Here is a 15,929-nt window from a genome sequence, read left to right as displayed (position 1 = left end):
TGTAATAGATAGCTTGCCTGTTAAAGGGATAAATCTATTAGAGGAATTATTTTCTGTGTACCAAACCAACACATAATAAATTAGAGTTTGAGATGCAATAGTTGCTTTCTATATTGGAGAGAACTGAGCTCTAGCCTTATGTCGATGAACTAAGTTTGAAAGTTCTTTTGCCTGTACTGGTATAATAACTATACTTTCTTTCCCATGATGATTTTGGTAAACTGTGCCACTATACAAGATTAGCAATCAGAATCATAGAATCATAGAATCACCAGGTTAGAAAACCCACCGGATCATTGAGTCTGACCATTCCTATCAAACACTAAACCAATCCCCTCAGTGCCTCGTCCATCCATCCCTTAAACACCTCCAGGGAAGGTGACTCAACCACCTCCCTGGGCAGCCTGTTTCAGTGCCCAGTGACCCTTTCCGTGAAAAATTTTTTCCTAATGTCCAGCCTAAACCTCCCCTGGCGGAGCTTGAGGCCATTCCCTCTTGTCCTGTCCCCTGTCACTTGGGAGAAGAGGCCAGCACCCTCCTCTCCACAACAATCATGAAAGCTTTTCTATGTATTCACATAAAGTTTTGGTTTGAAGGCCAAATGTCTAATTAGCAATCAGCTGGAGAAGTCTGAAGCCAACAGTAAATCTTTGCTATAAAGTGGTATTTTTTCAGTTTTTCATTCCTTTATCTGGACAGACCCATACACAGGGGTATCTGATTCACATGTGTGGTCCGAACTGCTTTGAAATTGTGATAATTACACAAAGGATCAATAAGGCTCATTCAGTTAAAGGAAGCAACAAGAGGACTCACCTCCATATTTCCAAAAAAAGAATGTTAAAGATACTAATCACTCATCAGCATTCAAAAAAGGGCTATGCCAATCTTAACTCAAATACTAAAACTGCTGGCATAAGAAGGTGCTTAACTTGCTGGAAAATGAAAACCAGCACTGGATATATTAGGCAAACTTTCAAGAAGATTCCTGCCTCACCTGGAGTGCACAAAAAAGCGATCATGATGTTGTAAAGGTCTGGTTCTTAGCTGCTTTTCTCACTCACACAGCATTATGCACTGTATCCAGGTGCAGTATAATCCCTCAAGTCAGGGATTTTTTCTATTTCTTTTAGAATTATTAAGTGATGAACTTAATTGTATATGAATAAAAACAGGTTTGATTAGTTTTTCTGCTACAGTTTTAACACAAAGAATAGATCTACTTCATAATTTTTGCATGATGCCCCATTGCTTTGAATCTGTTTCCTTAGGAAAAGAAATAATTCACTAGTGTTTCAGCTCTGAATGAAAGCTTTTAATAAAATCATTGAGTAAAACCCTTGCCAGCTTTTCAAAAGACAAGCTGAACAGCTCTCGAAAAAAGTGTTTTTGAAAACCTACTTTCTCAAGAAGCAAATGAACAATATTTGAAACTTTGATCTGTAGCAAAGATAAGAAAGGAAACTAAACCTTTTATACTCAGTGGACTTAAAATGGAATAAATGGGCATGATGAGCTGGCCAGTAGCTACTGTACGAATTTGTTAATTACACTGTTATTTTGACATCCTTTCTTTCATATCCTTCTTCATTCATCTGTTTAATTTATGTGTTATATCTGATCATAAACAGGCACAATTTACAATAAGATCTGTTTCCATATGCTTGTCTGTCCATAACACACAGGAATCCCAACTCTGGCTGTGGTCTCTGGCGTGAGTGGCTTAGAAATAATATGCATTAGTCAGATGATGTCTGTCCATGGAGATAAGATACCAAATACTTTGGATGCACTTCTAACAAGACAACATGATTGCTCAGGTTGAGGTCTTACTTTTTTGAGTAAATTAAAATGAAATATGTTTGCTATTGTGATTGTCTAAAGGCTTTTTTTTTTTTTTCCGATTAATCCTTGTTTCTTTCAGCTTGCTGTGTCAGATTTACCTTTTCCTTCCTGTTTTGTGTTTGAATCTCACTTGATGGTCTCAGCTAAGTTTGAAGTATGACCACAGTGAATTGAAATGCTCCTCTGTCACTACAATGATGCTGGTAAAAAAAAAAAAAGCAAGTGAAAAATCTTACTTACCACTTACATGCAAGTGGTTTCATTACACTTTTCATCAGATTAAGTTTTTATTTATTATTTGGTTTAAATTTCACACCAGAATTCTTTATCAAAGCTGAATTACCAAAAGCAGAATAGATCACTGTTGCGTTTTTCCTTCTGTCAGTTTCAATTGGAATTGATTTCCAATTCTGATTTGCTTTGCTGCACATGCCCTTGACAGGAGTATTTGGTACAGCTCTATGCTTTCCTGACACATATTAACCAATGACCTCAATATTCTAAAAGAGGCTTGTGTACCTTTGCCATAGCTGCTAAGAAATGATTTAAGAATTCCCCACCCTGTCACATCAGATCAGCCACCTATTTACCCAGACAGAAAAGTAGGCCAAAGCCATTCACGTTTTTCCAGGCCTTACAGAAGAGCTAAAAGAGTCTGAAAATTATTGCTATTTCTACAATGCCTTGGTAAGCTTGCTGTGAAAAGGTACTTATGAGGTATCGTTGTGCAATGCAGTCCTTGCCAGAACAAATGAACTGATGTGAGCAGGCCCCAACAGTTGATGAAGTGCAAGAAAGTGTCTAGCTAATGATGAATATTGTAATTTTGCCAAGTTTTTTTTCACATGTTCAGTTTTTAAAGTAAAACCAAACTCACTTCTCTCGGATCAGATTTCTGGAACAATTTCCAGTAACTGGGTCCAGAGGAATTAAACTTGTTTAGAAACACAATTGTTTAGACATTCACTTACATACAGTTTGCAATAATATTCAAAGGGATATTCATTGTCAAATCATATAGATCATGGCATTAAGATGTTCAGGCTACAGTACCCAATTTTTAAAAATACACTGTTAGGTATTTGAGGAGCACTTCTCATTCCTAACTGTCCATTCATATAGAACTTCTGACCTTTCTTGGCCCTTCAAATGAAGCTTTCTTTGTTTCTCTGCTTTTTCCTGCAAAAAGGACCCAAGCAGCAACACACTGCGAACAAATACATTGGCTGACCTATGGGGGAAAAGCAATTCTTCAAGTTTCTTTCTACCCTCAGCAAAACAGAGCAAATAGTGGAAGTGTAGTCTTCTTCCCTTATACCAACTGTAGCTTTACGAGCTGTGAGATCTTATGCACATCACTGTATCTGCCAGGGTACCTATGCATGATGAGAAACCAAAGGGTAGCGTGTCGAGATGACCTCTGACTTCTCTTTATACTGTGGGTTTATGTCAAAACCATTGTAGCAACTTCATTTTTTCAATGGGATTTCTCATCTCTAGCATAGCTAATAGTGATAGGATGGGAGCATCCATCAAGGTGGAGTGTTATATGAATGCATGCCAGAACAATAGCATCAAACACTGCTGGCTGGCGCAAGCCCCTTACCCAGCCCACTGTGAAAAACAATAAAGCCCCTCTGGTAATACACATCCTGCCTGTGACGGATCATATTTGTCATTTGAATCATTGCTCCAGTGGGGCTTTGAGTTGCTTAAGGGGTCATTTGTAGACAGAAGAAGAAAGAAAGAAAGTCTGTACTTAAATCTGACCAGTCACTAGATTCCCGCGTTCAGTTTGCAGCTCTTTTAATCACAAAATTCAAGCAGCATTTCTAAACTGCCATCATTTAGAGATTTTCTTCCAGTGAAGTAACATCTCCATGATACAAAACTACCTGATAGCCAGTCTTTGAAATTAGAGTTAGTACGGACTCGCGTTATAAAGACGTAGCTTGCACTTCACAACTCTATTTTTTTCACAGTGGTAGTCCACAAGCTGTACACACACAGAAGGTACAAAACAAATTTATACTCAAAGCTTTGTGTGTAATAGAACAATTATGAGACAAAAAAAAATAAAATTCTTCTCTGGCACTTATTTCCATATTAAACATATTTCCTCCCATTTTTTTTGCAAAAATTGAAATTAAAACTACTACTACAAAATGCAGATTTATTCCTACACTTTCAATTTGCTAGGCGTATGCAGACAAATGATAATGTTGCAGCAGTTTCATGGAGGTGCCCTATGAATGCACTGGAGTTGTAGCAGAGAACAAGGACAAAGACATTGTAGCACTGTTCTGGGGTGAAGTCCATCCATAGCTTTAGCCCAAATACGAGCTCATTGTAATTGTGCTATACATTTTGCAAGCACTTCAAACCTGGTATTCCTTCATCAGACACGTGCTTCCACACATTATAGCTCTTACTGGGAATCTAATGTACAGGAAATCCTGTGAACAGGAGCTGCATCGAGCAAGCTCAAAAAGACTCTCTACTATTACTTCTTGCCTTCACTACTGCCCTCTGACACTGTTCTTTCCTTCTCTCTCCATCTTCTGCTGACTACTTTCCTTGTTTTCAGCTCTTCATATTCACTGTTCAGTACACTTGGAATAATGCTCATTTGAAGTAAATTCTTATTTGAAATTTTCTCCTCCTCCTCTGAAAAAATTTCCACATTGCTCCCATTTCATCTGAAGAACTTGAACATACGTATTTGCTTAATTTTTACAGAACTCCATTTCAATATCTGGACTTGCCCCTTATTGCAGTGCCCTAGTTCCTGCCAGTTTCACACATTAATGCAATGGCTTTGGCTAAAATATGACCTAATGTGAATAAATTCTTGTGATGTAAACCACTGTGGTATTGCAGAGCTAAGCACTCATCCCTGTTAACACAATAAACTCTCACCCTTCAGTTGCAAACCTCAGCTTGTTAGCCTGTGGCCTCTACTCTATTTTTTTTTTTTTTTTTTTGCAATCTGACTTCCTACTGCTCTGTAGCCAAAGGATTTAGTATTACGGAAAGCATTTCAAAGCCTGTAAATCTCTGGATCCCATAACAGCAAAGCTGATGAGAAAGTTCAATCACCAGCAAACAGCAAGTTATCTACCAGGAATGCCTCCTTGTTTCTGCAATACATGTTGCTTATTTACATTCTGTCTTTCCACCTGGAGTTTAAAAAGAGTGTGAGGTGTCCAAGAGCTTACATTCAATTGATTTTATAGAGACTGACAATTGTGTTGAAAACCTGCTGAAACACAGACTTCAAGAAGCCTATCAATCAGGCATTCCTGAAAATACTTTTCCACATTCATTGTTTTCAGTTGTCCATTTTTCTTTCTGGAAACTCTTATTTTTCTTTTTATGACAATCTTACCATTTTTATGCACTTATCTGTGTAACTGAAGGAAGGATGGGCTTATTTCCTTATTGCTCTTTTAGAGTTTTTAAAAAGAATTTTCCCTCATAGCTCCTCCTTTTCAACCAGATATTCTTTGCCTTTGGTGGTGCTGCTCTGTGCTCTACACTTCACATTTCACACATGTGCCATTTAGTCCACATTTCTAGTAAAAAGCTGGTGCTCTGAAGCTGTTACCCTGTATGCTGGGATGCACGCGGACAGATGAAGATGAGACACCAGGAAGCTTTTCACTGGTTCCAAGTGTACCAATGTTAACCTCATCTACTACAGTTTCAATTTCTGAATGCTTTTAAATATACTATGAACTATTTTTTACAACCATTACAATAGATATTTGACATTTATTAATGTTTTAGAAACTTAAATCACCTACCTGGTTAAGAAAATGACCAATGGAGAAGTGACTTTTTTGTTTTACTCCTAAGGAGGTTGCTAGTAATGGCTAAAAGTCATTGCTGCCTGAGATGCTCAGTTTACAGAAACTGGATTCTATTGGTGCTCTAAGTTCAGGACAAAGCAATCTCAGCATTTCCATCCAGCAGTCAGCTCTTTACAGGCCTAAAGGTCCAAGTCCCATCTCAGTGACTTCCATTGCTCCATATAAGGGCATATAATGACTCCATATAAGGCATATAATGACACAGACATCTTCAGCTGTCTGTGCACTATTTCTATATAGTGATCTTTAGGATTGTCAAATACAGAATTTTTAATTACTAATTAATATTATTTCTATGAACTATATGTAGAAAGAGAATTAAACATGTATGTTTCAATCTAACAAACTATACAAACATTCATTTGGAGCATTTTCTCAGATGAAGTCTACTGATGACAGTTTCCATATGAACAAGGAACTACAAGTACACGAAAACCTCAATATTTGTAAAAAAAATATTTATTAAACATTTTAATACAATATTCAACAGGAAAAAAATAATCAAGATATTTATACACAGATTTTTTTGGCAGGGATCCTCAGACAAGGTATGTAGTGAAATTGAGTCAGTTTACATTGAAGTTCAAGATATATTCTTATCTATTACTTCATAAACTTATTTTGCAAAAATGTACAGAGTTGATAAAAATTTAAAACTAATGTTTTCATACATGAAGTACAAGTAAAAAAGATTGCCTTCAACTTCACCCCTAACTTCTGAAATACTTTGGATGTTGCCCATACCTTATAACTTGTTATAAATGTTTTTCCCTTGATGCGTTTAGTCACAGATTCATCAGGCAACTTTTCATAAAGCCAGTACTGCTCTTTGGTAAACTGCTTGCTCAATTCCAAAGTTGGTTTATTTTTTTAATACTTTTTACTGGCAATACCCACAAACCACTTTTAATATTGGTTCTCCCTACACACAAATCAATAAAGAACATAATTTCTTGGTTTATGACACAAATTCAGTATAATTTTTTAGAATACCAAAAAATTATCAGAAGATATTTAGATGAAATCTTAAATGACAAATTGCATAAACCACTTAACAGCCCTGAAAAAGTAAACAAAAAGAAGTGTCGTATACTACAAAACAGTAATCTATTTACAATTGTTTCATCTTGCTTCTGAACTCTCTTAAAAAACAGCTGTTGTAAACACCAAGTAATTTTTCTCTGATGGAAAGCATTTGATTTAACAGGAGTTTCTCCATTAATGGAGAAACATGTCCTGAATTTGTCTTATACACTTCTGAATGTCAAGTAAAACCACAAAGTATTTCTTCTAGTCCAGCAGTATTTACAAGCCATGATAACACTAGATCAGTTCTTTATCTTCGAATTTAGTCATACTAGTGGATTATGTAAGACAGAAAAGACAGATCTGAGCAGGGTAATCTGACAGCAAATTTAGCCTCCGAAAACAAAGACCCAGCTAATAAGCACGCTAACAACTTTGGTATCCAATAGGGCCACCTTAAAAATCATAACAATCAAGCAAACATCAATATTAATTTCACAATTTTACACTACCTCACTTTCATGCCTTGACTTTAATTTTAGTGATAATTATTACATGATCACATTCATAACCCCATCAAATCTACAGGGACTGGTACATGCAACAATTCTCTTAGCATGATTAACGGGAAGAATTCTGTCTACATGTACACATCAGTGCAAAATGAAAGAAATCTCTAAAAACGGAAACCCCTCTGCCAAACTGGCTGAGAACAGCGACATATGCTTGCACAAAGAGGTCTGAGAGAAAGTTTACTGAAGAGCTGCTTTCCCTTCTCATTGCTGACAATTTACTTAATACATAAAGAGCAAAGCAGCATCACTCTGACTATATGCCTAAGTAAAACTCACCAGTTTAGAGTGACCTCATCGCTGCCTTTCTGAAGGACAGATAGATACTAGATTGCTTCTACCAGTCTGAGCCAGGCAACGTTCAGTGAAAACCTCCACTTGCACTCAGATCGCGATGCTGTATACCAGGAAAGTAGTAAGTGCATCAAAGCATAATTCTCTTTCATATTAACAAATGAACTAAACTTCATACACATGGGCTGAATTCCTAAGAAAGGAACAAAAGTTTTTCTTTTATACAGTCTCTGATCTGATAGGCCCTCAAAAATATGTTCTTACTGGATTACTTCCTATTAGCAACACACCACTATACAACATCTTCAGCAATTGTAGTGTCAAAAATTTGGTAATAAACTTGCTGTTTCATCGCATCTCTGACATTATAGGACTTGATGAAGCATTCCAGCCATGGCAAGTCATCTACAAACAAAAAAATCAAATTATTGTTTAATACTTATATCTAACTTTTACAAGAGAGGTGCATAACTTGTGTAGGCTCTTAACAAGAATATCTAAATGCATACAACAGTTAATATGAAAAAAAAGAATTACTAATTTTGAAATTCCATGTATCTTAAAACTTTCAACACCGTATGAAATAGTGTTCACTAACAATATTCCAAACCTCCCTGCCCCCTACTTTGTACCAGTAGTTGTACCATAGTACAGCACTTATAAAGAACTTCCAATAATAAAAACTCATCCCCATGAGTTGCAATAAGACAATTTCCTTTGTCACAGAAAGAACATCCTTTACACCCTTTACAATAGGGCCACTTTTTCTAAGTATGATAAAGATTCTGGTGTGGTGGTCACTGACAGCCATGTACTTTGAGGGAGTAGGCTCCGGAGGTTGGAGCTGCTGCAGAGACACACAGCTACCTTGGATATGTGTGATTTGAGCAGAGCTATCTTCTGCCACAACAGAAATATTGCACAAAAATTTCTGTGACTGGATTTGGATTAAATTTTTGCTCAATTTTCATGGATATTTCCTGTAGCAAAGGATGCCCTAAATCAGCACATACATTCAAAAGCAGAATGTCACCCAAAGCATGTGCCATATGCTGAATCCCCGTGCAGTTTTCCCTAACACACTGTGACATTCAGTACAAGGATGTTCTGTTTAACTTCCATATGAATACCAATGACGTTACTGCCTGCATACACATGACTGTATCAAACATCACTGCGTGCTACGTGAGTATTTACTGAACCATTAGCCTTCTTTCTCAAAAGGGAATTCTACTATTAAAGAAATATATCAAAACAAATTAACTCAAACTCTCCTTACAGACTCCTGCATTTCTCTGTTCTGTTTTATCCATGCACAAGTTGAATTGTAAGACTTTGCATATGCAATAGCATATTGAAAGATCCTTTCCCTTCCCATTCCCCTTTTAAAATAATGGCAAGCTGACCTAATTTTCTTCCGGGAGGACAGAGTGTATTCATGGCCATCTGCATCTTTTCCTGAAGAAATTTATTAGTTAAGATTTCAGAGGCAGGAATTTGGAAAAACTTTTCCTGGAAAAGAAGAGAAAAGTATGAGGTGTTGGAAGAGGGGTAAGAAATCATTAGCCAAATCACTGACTGCATGTTCTTTATCATCTAAGGAACTTAAAATTATTCAGATAGGTAACACAACAGAAGAAGAGTACTATTTCCAAAACTGTCCAGAAACAGAAAAAAAACCAAACTGTCTGAAAAATTTTGTAGTCTGCATGTCAGTACACCTGAGTATTTCAGGGACTACAGCCAACCAGAAAGCACACATGCAGGTCTGTATAGATAAATGGCAGGTACTCCTCATAAAACTCCATAACCAGACAATGTTACGGCTGGAAAGGATGGTCAATTCTCTTCAATAGTCCCTCACTGCAGTGAGCAAACCGCTCTGAGAGGAACAAAGTCACTTGAAAACAAGGGGACACTGCAACCTGGCTTTAGTTGAGTTTAATTTCTGAGTTTTAGAAACTGTGGAGAAAGGCTTATACCGTGGGGTACACTTCTGAATGAAGGAGTAAATTAAAAAACAGAAATATTATAGAAATGCTAAATAAACCTTTTCTGTATATTTTTAAACCATATACGGTAAGCATGACTAATAAAACTCCATTTTGTTTTTTTCAAGTTTGTTACCTGATTTTTCATATTTATAAAGGGTCATTATCTTATGCCTTGTAAGATAAGGATTTTGATGGCAATTTCTCCTTTCTGTTAAAAGATACAAATACAGAACAATCTGCCTTTGTAATTTTTGCATGAAACGTCTAGTGGAAGTGATCAGAAGTCAGCACATAATCCAGCAGCAAAATCGACACAGATAACTACTTTTTCTTCTCACTCTTCCAATTCTTCTTTGACTATAAAACTTTTCCATCTTTTCCTTCAGTAACTTTTCATATAAAATGTACTCAAAGAAGTAGAAAAGGTACAATACAATACTAATCTATTTTAGATTACAATTCTCTTTACCATATTCTCACTTTTTTATTATTTTCCCTTTTAAAAATGATTGACACACTATCTCAACATTCAGGGTAGTAACTAAAATAAGCATGTGCATATGTGTGTAAATAAACTAACAAACAAACCCAAAAGATAAAAGGAAAAAACCCACACAAGGGAAAAAAACCAAGAAGTATATTGCAACAGATATTTCAACCGCAAAACTGATCAACTGATCAGTTTGGATCAACTGATCCAAAACACATGTTAAAAAATGGAAGGCCTCTTCTACCTCATGGTCAGATGAAACAAAAATAAATCACTGTATGGACAGATCCTACTGAGTGTTTAAAAAAGAGGTAATGAGATTTTGGGCTAAACAGGAAGTTACCTGCATAAATCCTAAAACACTCCCATCATTCATACAGCATTCAGGTTGCATAACGCAACATGGCAAATAGAAGAGAAATTCAGTCATGGAAATTCCAAATAATGTATCTACAAGAATCTGTTTTGTCTTCATGCTTTGGTATTTTATACTGTGATATTACTGCAAAACTACAAAAAATTACATTCTGTGCCTCTCCACAAAAACACAAAAACAGTTCAAAACACTGCAGGTAACACAGAATGTATACTTCCGTAGATACATATGAAACTTTAAAAACAAATAAAATCCAAATGCAGATAATCTGTAGAGTGTACTTTTACTTAGATTTACTTACATAATCAAAAAGGTATGCATCTAGTGTTCCTGTTCCATCAACCAGGGTAAAGTTCATAATGAAAACATACTGGAGTGGCTCAATACCTAAAACTGAAGGGGAGGAAAAAATGTTTTTTAGAGTGAACATGGAAGAGAAATTGTAACAACTTAAACTGACAATATCCCTCCTTCAACAGTAACTTACTTCAGATACTATCATTAAAATTATAAACTGGCAAGCCAAAGCCAAAGGCTCTGAATAGTTCATATTTCAGAAGCACTTTGCATTTTGTCTAGAAACACTTTAACAAATGAGTAAATAAAAACGCAGAAAGATTTTTAAGTACTTATTCTCATCTCACTAAAAGAAATGCAAATATTTGCTTAGCTCTTAGACCCTATCTTGGTCAGATGTCCTACTCATGTTCTTTTATCCATGAAAGATTAAAGGAGACTTGCATTTAATTTAGTGAGAATAAGATAGCATTCCACCTGCAAACATATCTTCTGAGGAAAACAATGTTTTGTATGATGTAGTAAAAGCTACAACGCAAAGTCTTATTCAGAAAAACTTTGTTGGCAGTTCTGAAAATATTCCAGCATAAGTAAACGCCTGTAGTCATTCTCTCACCAGCAGCAGTAACTGTTATACGCAAACATAAAATATCTTAAACATACAAAGTTACTACAACTCTGCATCAGTCTTTTCTGGGTACTTTTACTTAGATTGGCTAGTCATTTTATGTTCAACTGATCCAATATACTTGCAGGTTATCATTTAGTCTGAAAAAATAGACAATAAAAGGATAATATACATAAAACACTTGAAATTTCAGAAAGGACTTAGGAATATTGTAATCAGTTTGAGGATTAAATGCCAACTGCAGGTGCTGTAACACTGCCAGTTATACATTACTTCTCATTTATTTAACAGAACACAATCACGACAGTTTATTTAAGAGAACCACTATATTGTTCAAGTATTCTTTTTTTTTCCTTTATAAAGTCTTTACCGTGCTTCAGTACTCCTAGATATTCCATCTTAATGTCTTGGAACGTGAATTGGCAAACATGAAAATATCCAGTTTCCCTAATGTGTTGTGAAATTTTAAGCTTGATTTTACCTCTACTATTTGGACATGTTGACTACATGTCAACAAGGAACACAAAGCATGGAACATGTGTACATGTTATAGTTCCTTTTATTTTAATATTATTTCTTGCAGACTCTCTGAAATATGCTTAGCATTGATAAGGCCTATAGAAGATAAAAATCTAATTTGTACTAGTCACTAAATAAGACTATATAGTCCAGGCCAGAAAAACTGCATCTTCAAAAGGAAAAGCAAGACTAAGTTCCAGGACTGCAAGCATGTATACAGTTTAATAAATGGCATTTGGAACCAAAAATTCATCACATCTGTACTATAATAGGTGCAACTAGTGACACCTATGGTAAACGAAACGAATATTCAACATGTAAAAATCTTTAATTCATACTGTAATGATTTCAAAAGCAAATAAGTTACTTCAGATGGAAGATGATGAATGGATTTTACAGCTTTATACTCAGTTGCATAACAATAAATTACATGCTTTCTGTAAAAAAGTGCAACCAGAAATGAAACTATTTCATATACACACACTTCAGAATCAAGGCATAAGATTATTTCAGGGCAACATCATGTTAACTAACCTTTTGCTATTTCAGTTGGTTCCCATGATGGTCGTTGTTCTGCTGCAATGGAACTTAGATTCTCAATAGGCTTTGGAGTTGAACAGTGCTTGCACCTAGCATTTAAAACAAGATACTGAGATAACCAAACACTGGTTTATTTACACTACAAGTTTTCTGCACAGAAAAGAAAAAATAAAAATCTGTTTCTCTTAATCAGTTGGAGTGCAGAAGTATTTCTGTTGTTGTTTAAGTAACTGTTTTACCAGATGCCCAAGCTTTAAACCACACCAAAACTCTTAATGCTGCTTTTGATTATCCCTGAGAAGAAAGAAGTCATTTTGGTCTGGAAAAGACCACCTCAGTGAACAGAAAGGAGGAAAGCTGTACATCAAGGCTAAGAGAGTTGGGGCTGGCTGTTCAGCCTAGAAGACAGAAGGCTTTGAGGAGACCTTATTGTGACCCTTCAACATATAAAATGGGGTTTATCAGAAAGACTAAGAGAGACTTTTTACTAAAACCTGTAGTAATAAAACAAGGGGCAACAGTTTTACATTGAAAGAGGGTAGGTCTAGATTGTACAGGAAGAAGAAATTCTTTGCAATAAGTGTGGTGAGACACTGGAACAGGTTATCCAGGGAAGGTATGGATGCCCATCAATGGAATTGTTCAAGGTCAGATTGGATGGGGCTTTGAACAACCTGATCAAGTGAAAGATGGCCCTAATCATGGCAGAGGTTTGGACTAGATGACCTTTAAAGATTCCTTTCAGCGCAAACCATTCTATGATTCTAAGATCATGATGTTACTAAACATATTCATATGCCACTACTTTGTTGTTTTGCAACACAAGAAACATCTCAGTTTGTAAAAGCAGGAATGAATCTGGACTTGTTGCCTGCTCTAAAAACATAACAGGGGTAAAGGAGAAATTTTGCTTTGTTTATTGCAAGAAAAATATTAACGATGAGTTGTTAAAATAAATTATTTTATTAGTGGTGTACTTACACCAGTAATACATTTTACACACAACATAGTAATCAAATGCAGCAAGTGGACAAAACTACTGAAGAACTGTTTCCAAAGCTGTTTTCTTTTGCCTCAAGAAATAAAATTACAGAACATCTGCTTTTTCCAAATTCAGCGTCTGTGCTAGTATATTACAGTTAGAGCTTAAAATAGACATTTGTCTTTTAGAATTACATGCAAAACATGTCATAAAAATTAATAGAACTAGTTCTGCTTAAGTGATAAAAACCAAGCTTAGTGCAGTTACTTTTTTCCTTAAAGCCCACACAAATTCCAGCAAAGCAACTTAACTAAATTGTTTCTTATAAGCAAATGTGTGTGTTTTATATATATATGCATATATACATGAATATACATGCATATGCACACACATACAAATATTTTTATATGGGTATTAAAGTTCATTCCTACCCCAAAAATAACTTAGTTTTTCATTTTGCTATATGGAATCATCTTTAGAGTTTGCTAAGTATATGCTACTGATAAAAAAAGGACATGGAACAAAGTCTGAAATGTCAATATCCTTGTGAGGTTCCACCCTAAATATCCTAAACCTAATCATGGAATACCTTATAGAGCACTGGCTTACACAATATAGCAATTTAAACAGATAACTATGTCTGAAGAAGAGCTGTGAGTAGCTGGCGAAATATATTGGTTATGGAAGTGCAAGGGGAAATAATTTGTTCTGGTGAAGATCCACTCCCAGTAGGGATACCCATATATTGCCTTTATTTAAAAAAGTCGTGGACAGCCATGTGTAGAAAGGCCAAAGCAATATATGACAAGGAAAAATAACATTCTGTATTCATTTTATGAAGCCCTTAAAGGAAGCTTTAGGGTTTATGTGAAATATACAATATTTCTGCATAGAAATTTTCCAGCTGCCTACAGGACTGAGGTATCTGTAGGATACAACCTTAACCATACACCACAGGCAAGACTGAACCTTAGGTGCTGACTAATTAAGGGTATTAGATTTATAGCGCAACTCAATGCCCAACTCCTGCTGAGTCCTTTTATATAAGGTAGCAGTATGGTACTTCATCCCTGATCTCAGAAGCGCATTTTGAATAAAAAGAATCTTTGGATAAGTTATCCCCTGAGCACTGTGGTTTGAATTACTGAAGATAATGATCGCTACATATCACTGCAATTCCGAAAATGTCAACAAATACTTTTAACCTACCCATAGTATTTTATGTTCCCTTGTAAAAGAAAAGGAGCTGAAAGATCTAATAGTTCAAGATCATCTTCTGTGGATCTTACAGGAATAACACATTTAAATCTTTTTGTAAGCTTCCAGATTTCCTTTGGCGTTCCACCTATAAAAAAAATAAAAGTATGTTTTTTAAACTGTAATCAAGAATAAACTGAACAACTTTCATTTCTTGGCTGATTAGGTGTCCATTTCAGGACCTTCAATAAAAATAAAGACTCATTATGGAAAAAGGAAAAAATGGGTGATAACCTTCTTGTTCTTACTCAACAACAAACTCAAAGAATCAAAGATGGACATTTATCAGAGCAGATGCCTTAGTACCTTTCTCATAGTTATTGCTGTAACCATGAAATTGTATTTAATTTCACTTTAATTTCTACTGTGATTTTACTAGCAATTTTCTCAAAAAAAAGCTGACTTTTTGCAATTGCTACGTAACTTTTTTCAGCTTTTAAGTACAAAAAATAAATTAATTTCTCATCAGTAGTTTATGAATAAGTAGCTAAGTATTATTTATTTAGCTATTCACAAATTCAGTGGACATGTGGTAAATGTATTCATGTAACACAGAAAACAGCTGTTTGGAAATATTTCAATAAATATATAGGATTTAATCAGCTCCTGAACAACAATAAAAAAGTGAGAAAATTGTTTTAAAAGAAATATATTCCACAACTCTATTGTGTACCACTAACTATAATTAAGATGTTTCAAAGACTTTATAACAAGTAATATTTGCATATATTTGTTCCTTGTATTGCAGATGTAGCTAAAGAAAATAAAATCAATAAAACTGCATTATTACTGGTGATGCAAAATTGTATACCATGAAATCTCCTCAATCAACTTCTAGGAAAAAAAAATAATTAAAGAAAATAGAGGCATAGATAGTTGAAATGACTTCCCCAAAGGTCAGAAAACAGAAGTCCTCCAAATACAGTGATGCAGATAAAGCGTCTTGTGTACTTTTGAACTCACATTCAAGGAATTAACATACAAAATTCAGGGTAATTTTATCTGACATTGCCAAAAGGTCTCCAGAATTTCCATTTCACTGTAATACTAAATTACATCAAGCAAATGTATTCTGCATTCTAAGAGACTGGTATAAAACACAGAGAAATAGCAGCAGTTGACAATTACATGAATCACAGCGATTTCATGTACAAATAATGAGGATAAGAAAAGAACATTAGTTTACTTGTTAACCATAACATTTCACTCTTCAGTTCAACTCATCTTACTCCAATGT

General features: G+C 35.3%; 1 protein-coding gene across 1 annotated transcript in view; it reads right to left on the bottom strand.

The window, feature by feature from the left end:
* Nucleotides 1-6,158: 6,158 nt before the first annotated feature.
* Nucleotides 6,159-15,929, bottom strand: part of POT1 (protection of telomeres 1) — a 60,210-nt gene continuing 50,439 nt past the window's right edge. Inside the window, exons 15-19 of the mRNA XM_069850730.1 lie at nucleotides 14,645-14,780; nucleotides 12,448-12,542; nucleotides 10,771-10,862; nucleotides 9,016-9,121; nucleotides 6,159-8,014 (exon numbers count right to left, since the gene is read on the bottom strand). Of these exons, the coding sequence (XP_069706831.1) occupies nucleotides 7,902-8,014; nucleotides 9,016-9,121; nucleotides 10,771-10,862; nucleotides 12,448-12,542; nucleotides 14,645-14,780 (542 nt within the window). The 3' untranslated portion in view covers nucleotides 6,159-7,901. The remainder of the gene's footprint in view (nucleotides 8,015-9,015; nucleotides 9,122-10,770; nucleotides 10,863-12,447; nucleotides 12,543-14,644; nucleotides 14,781-15,929) is intronic.

The sequence above is a fragment of the Phaenicophaeus curvirostris genome, chromosome 1 (assembly GCF_032191515.1).
Source record: "Phaenicophaeus curvirostris isolate KB17595 chromosome 1, BPBGC_Pcur_1.0, whole genome shotgun sequence".
NCBI classification, from domain to species: Eukaryota; Metazoa; Chordata; class Aves; order Cuculiformes; family Cuculidae; genus Phaenicophaeus; species Phaenicophaeus curvirostris.
This window is presented reverse-complemented; position numbering and strand designations above follow the sequence as displayed.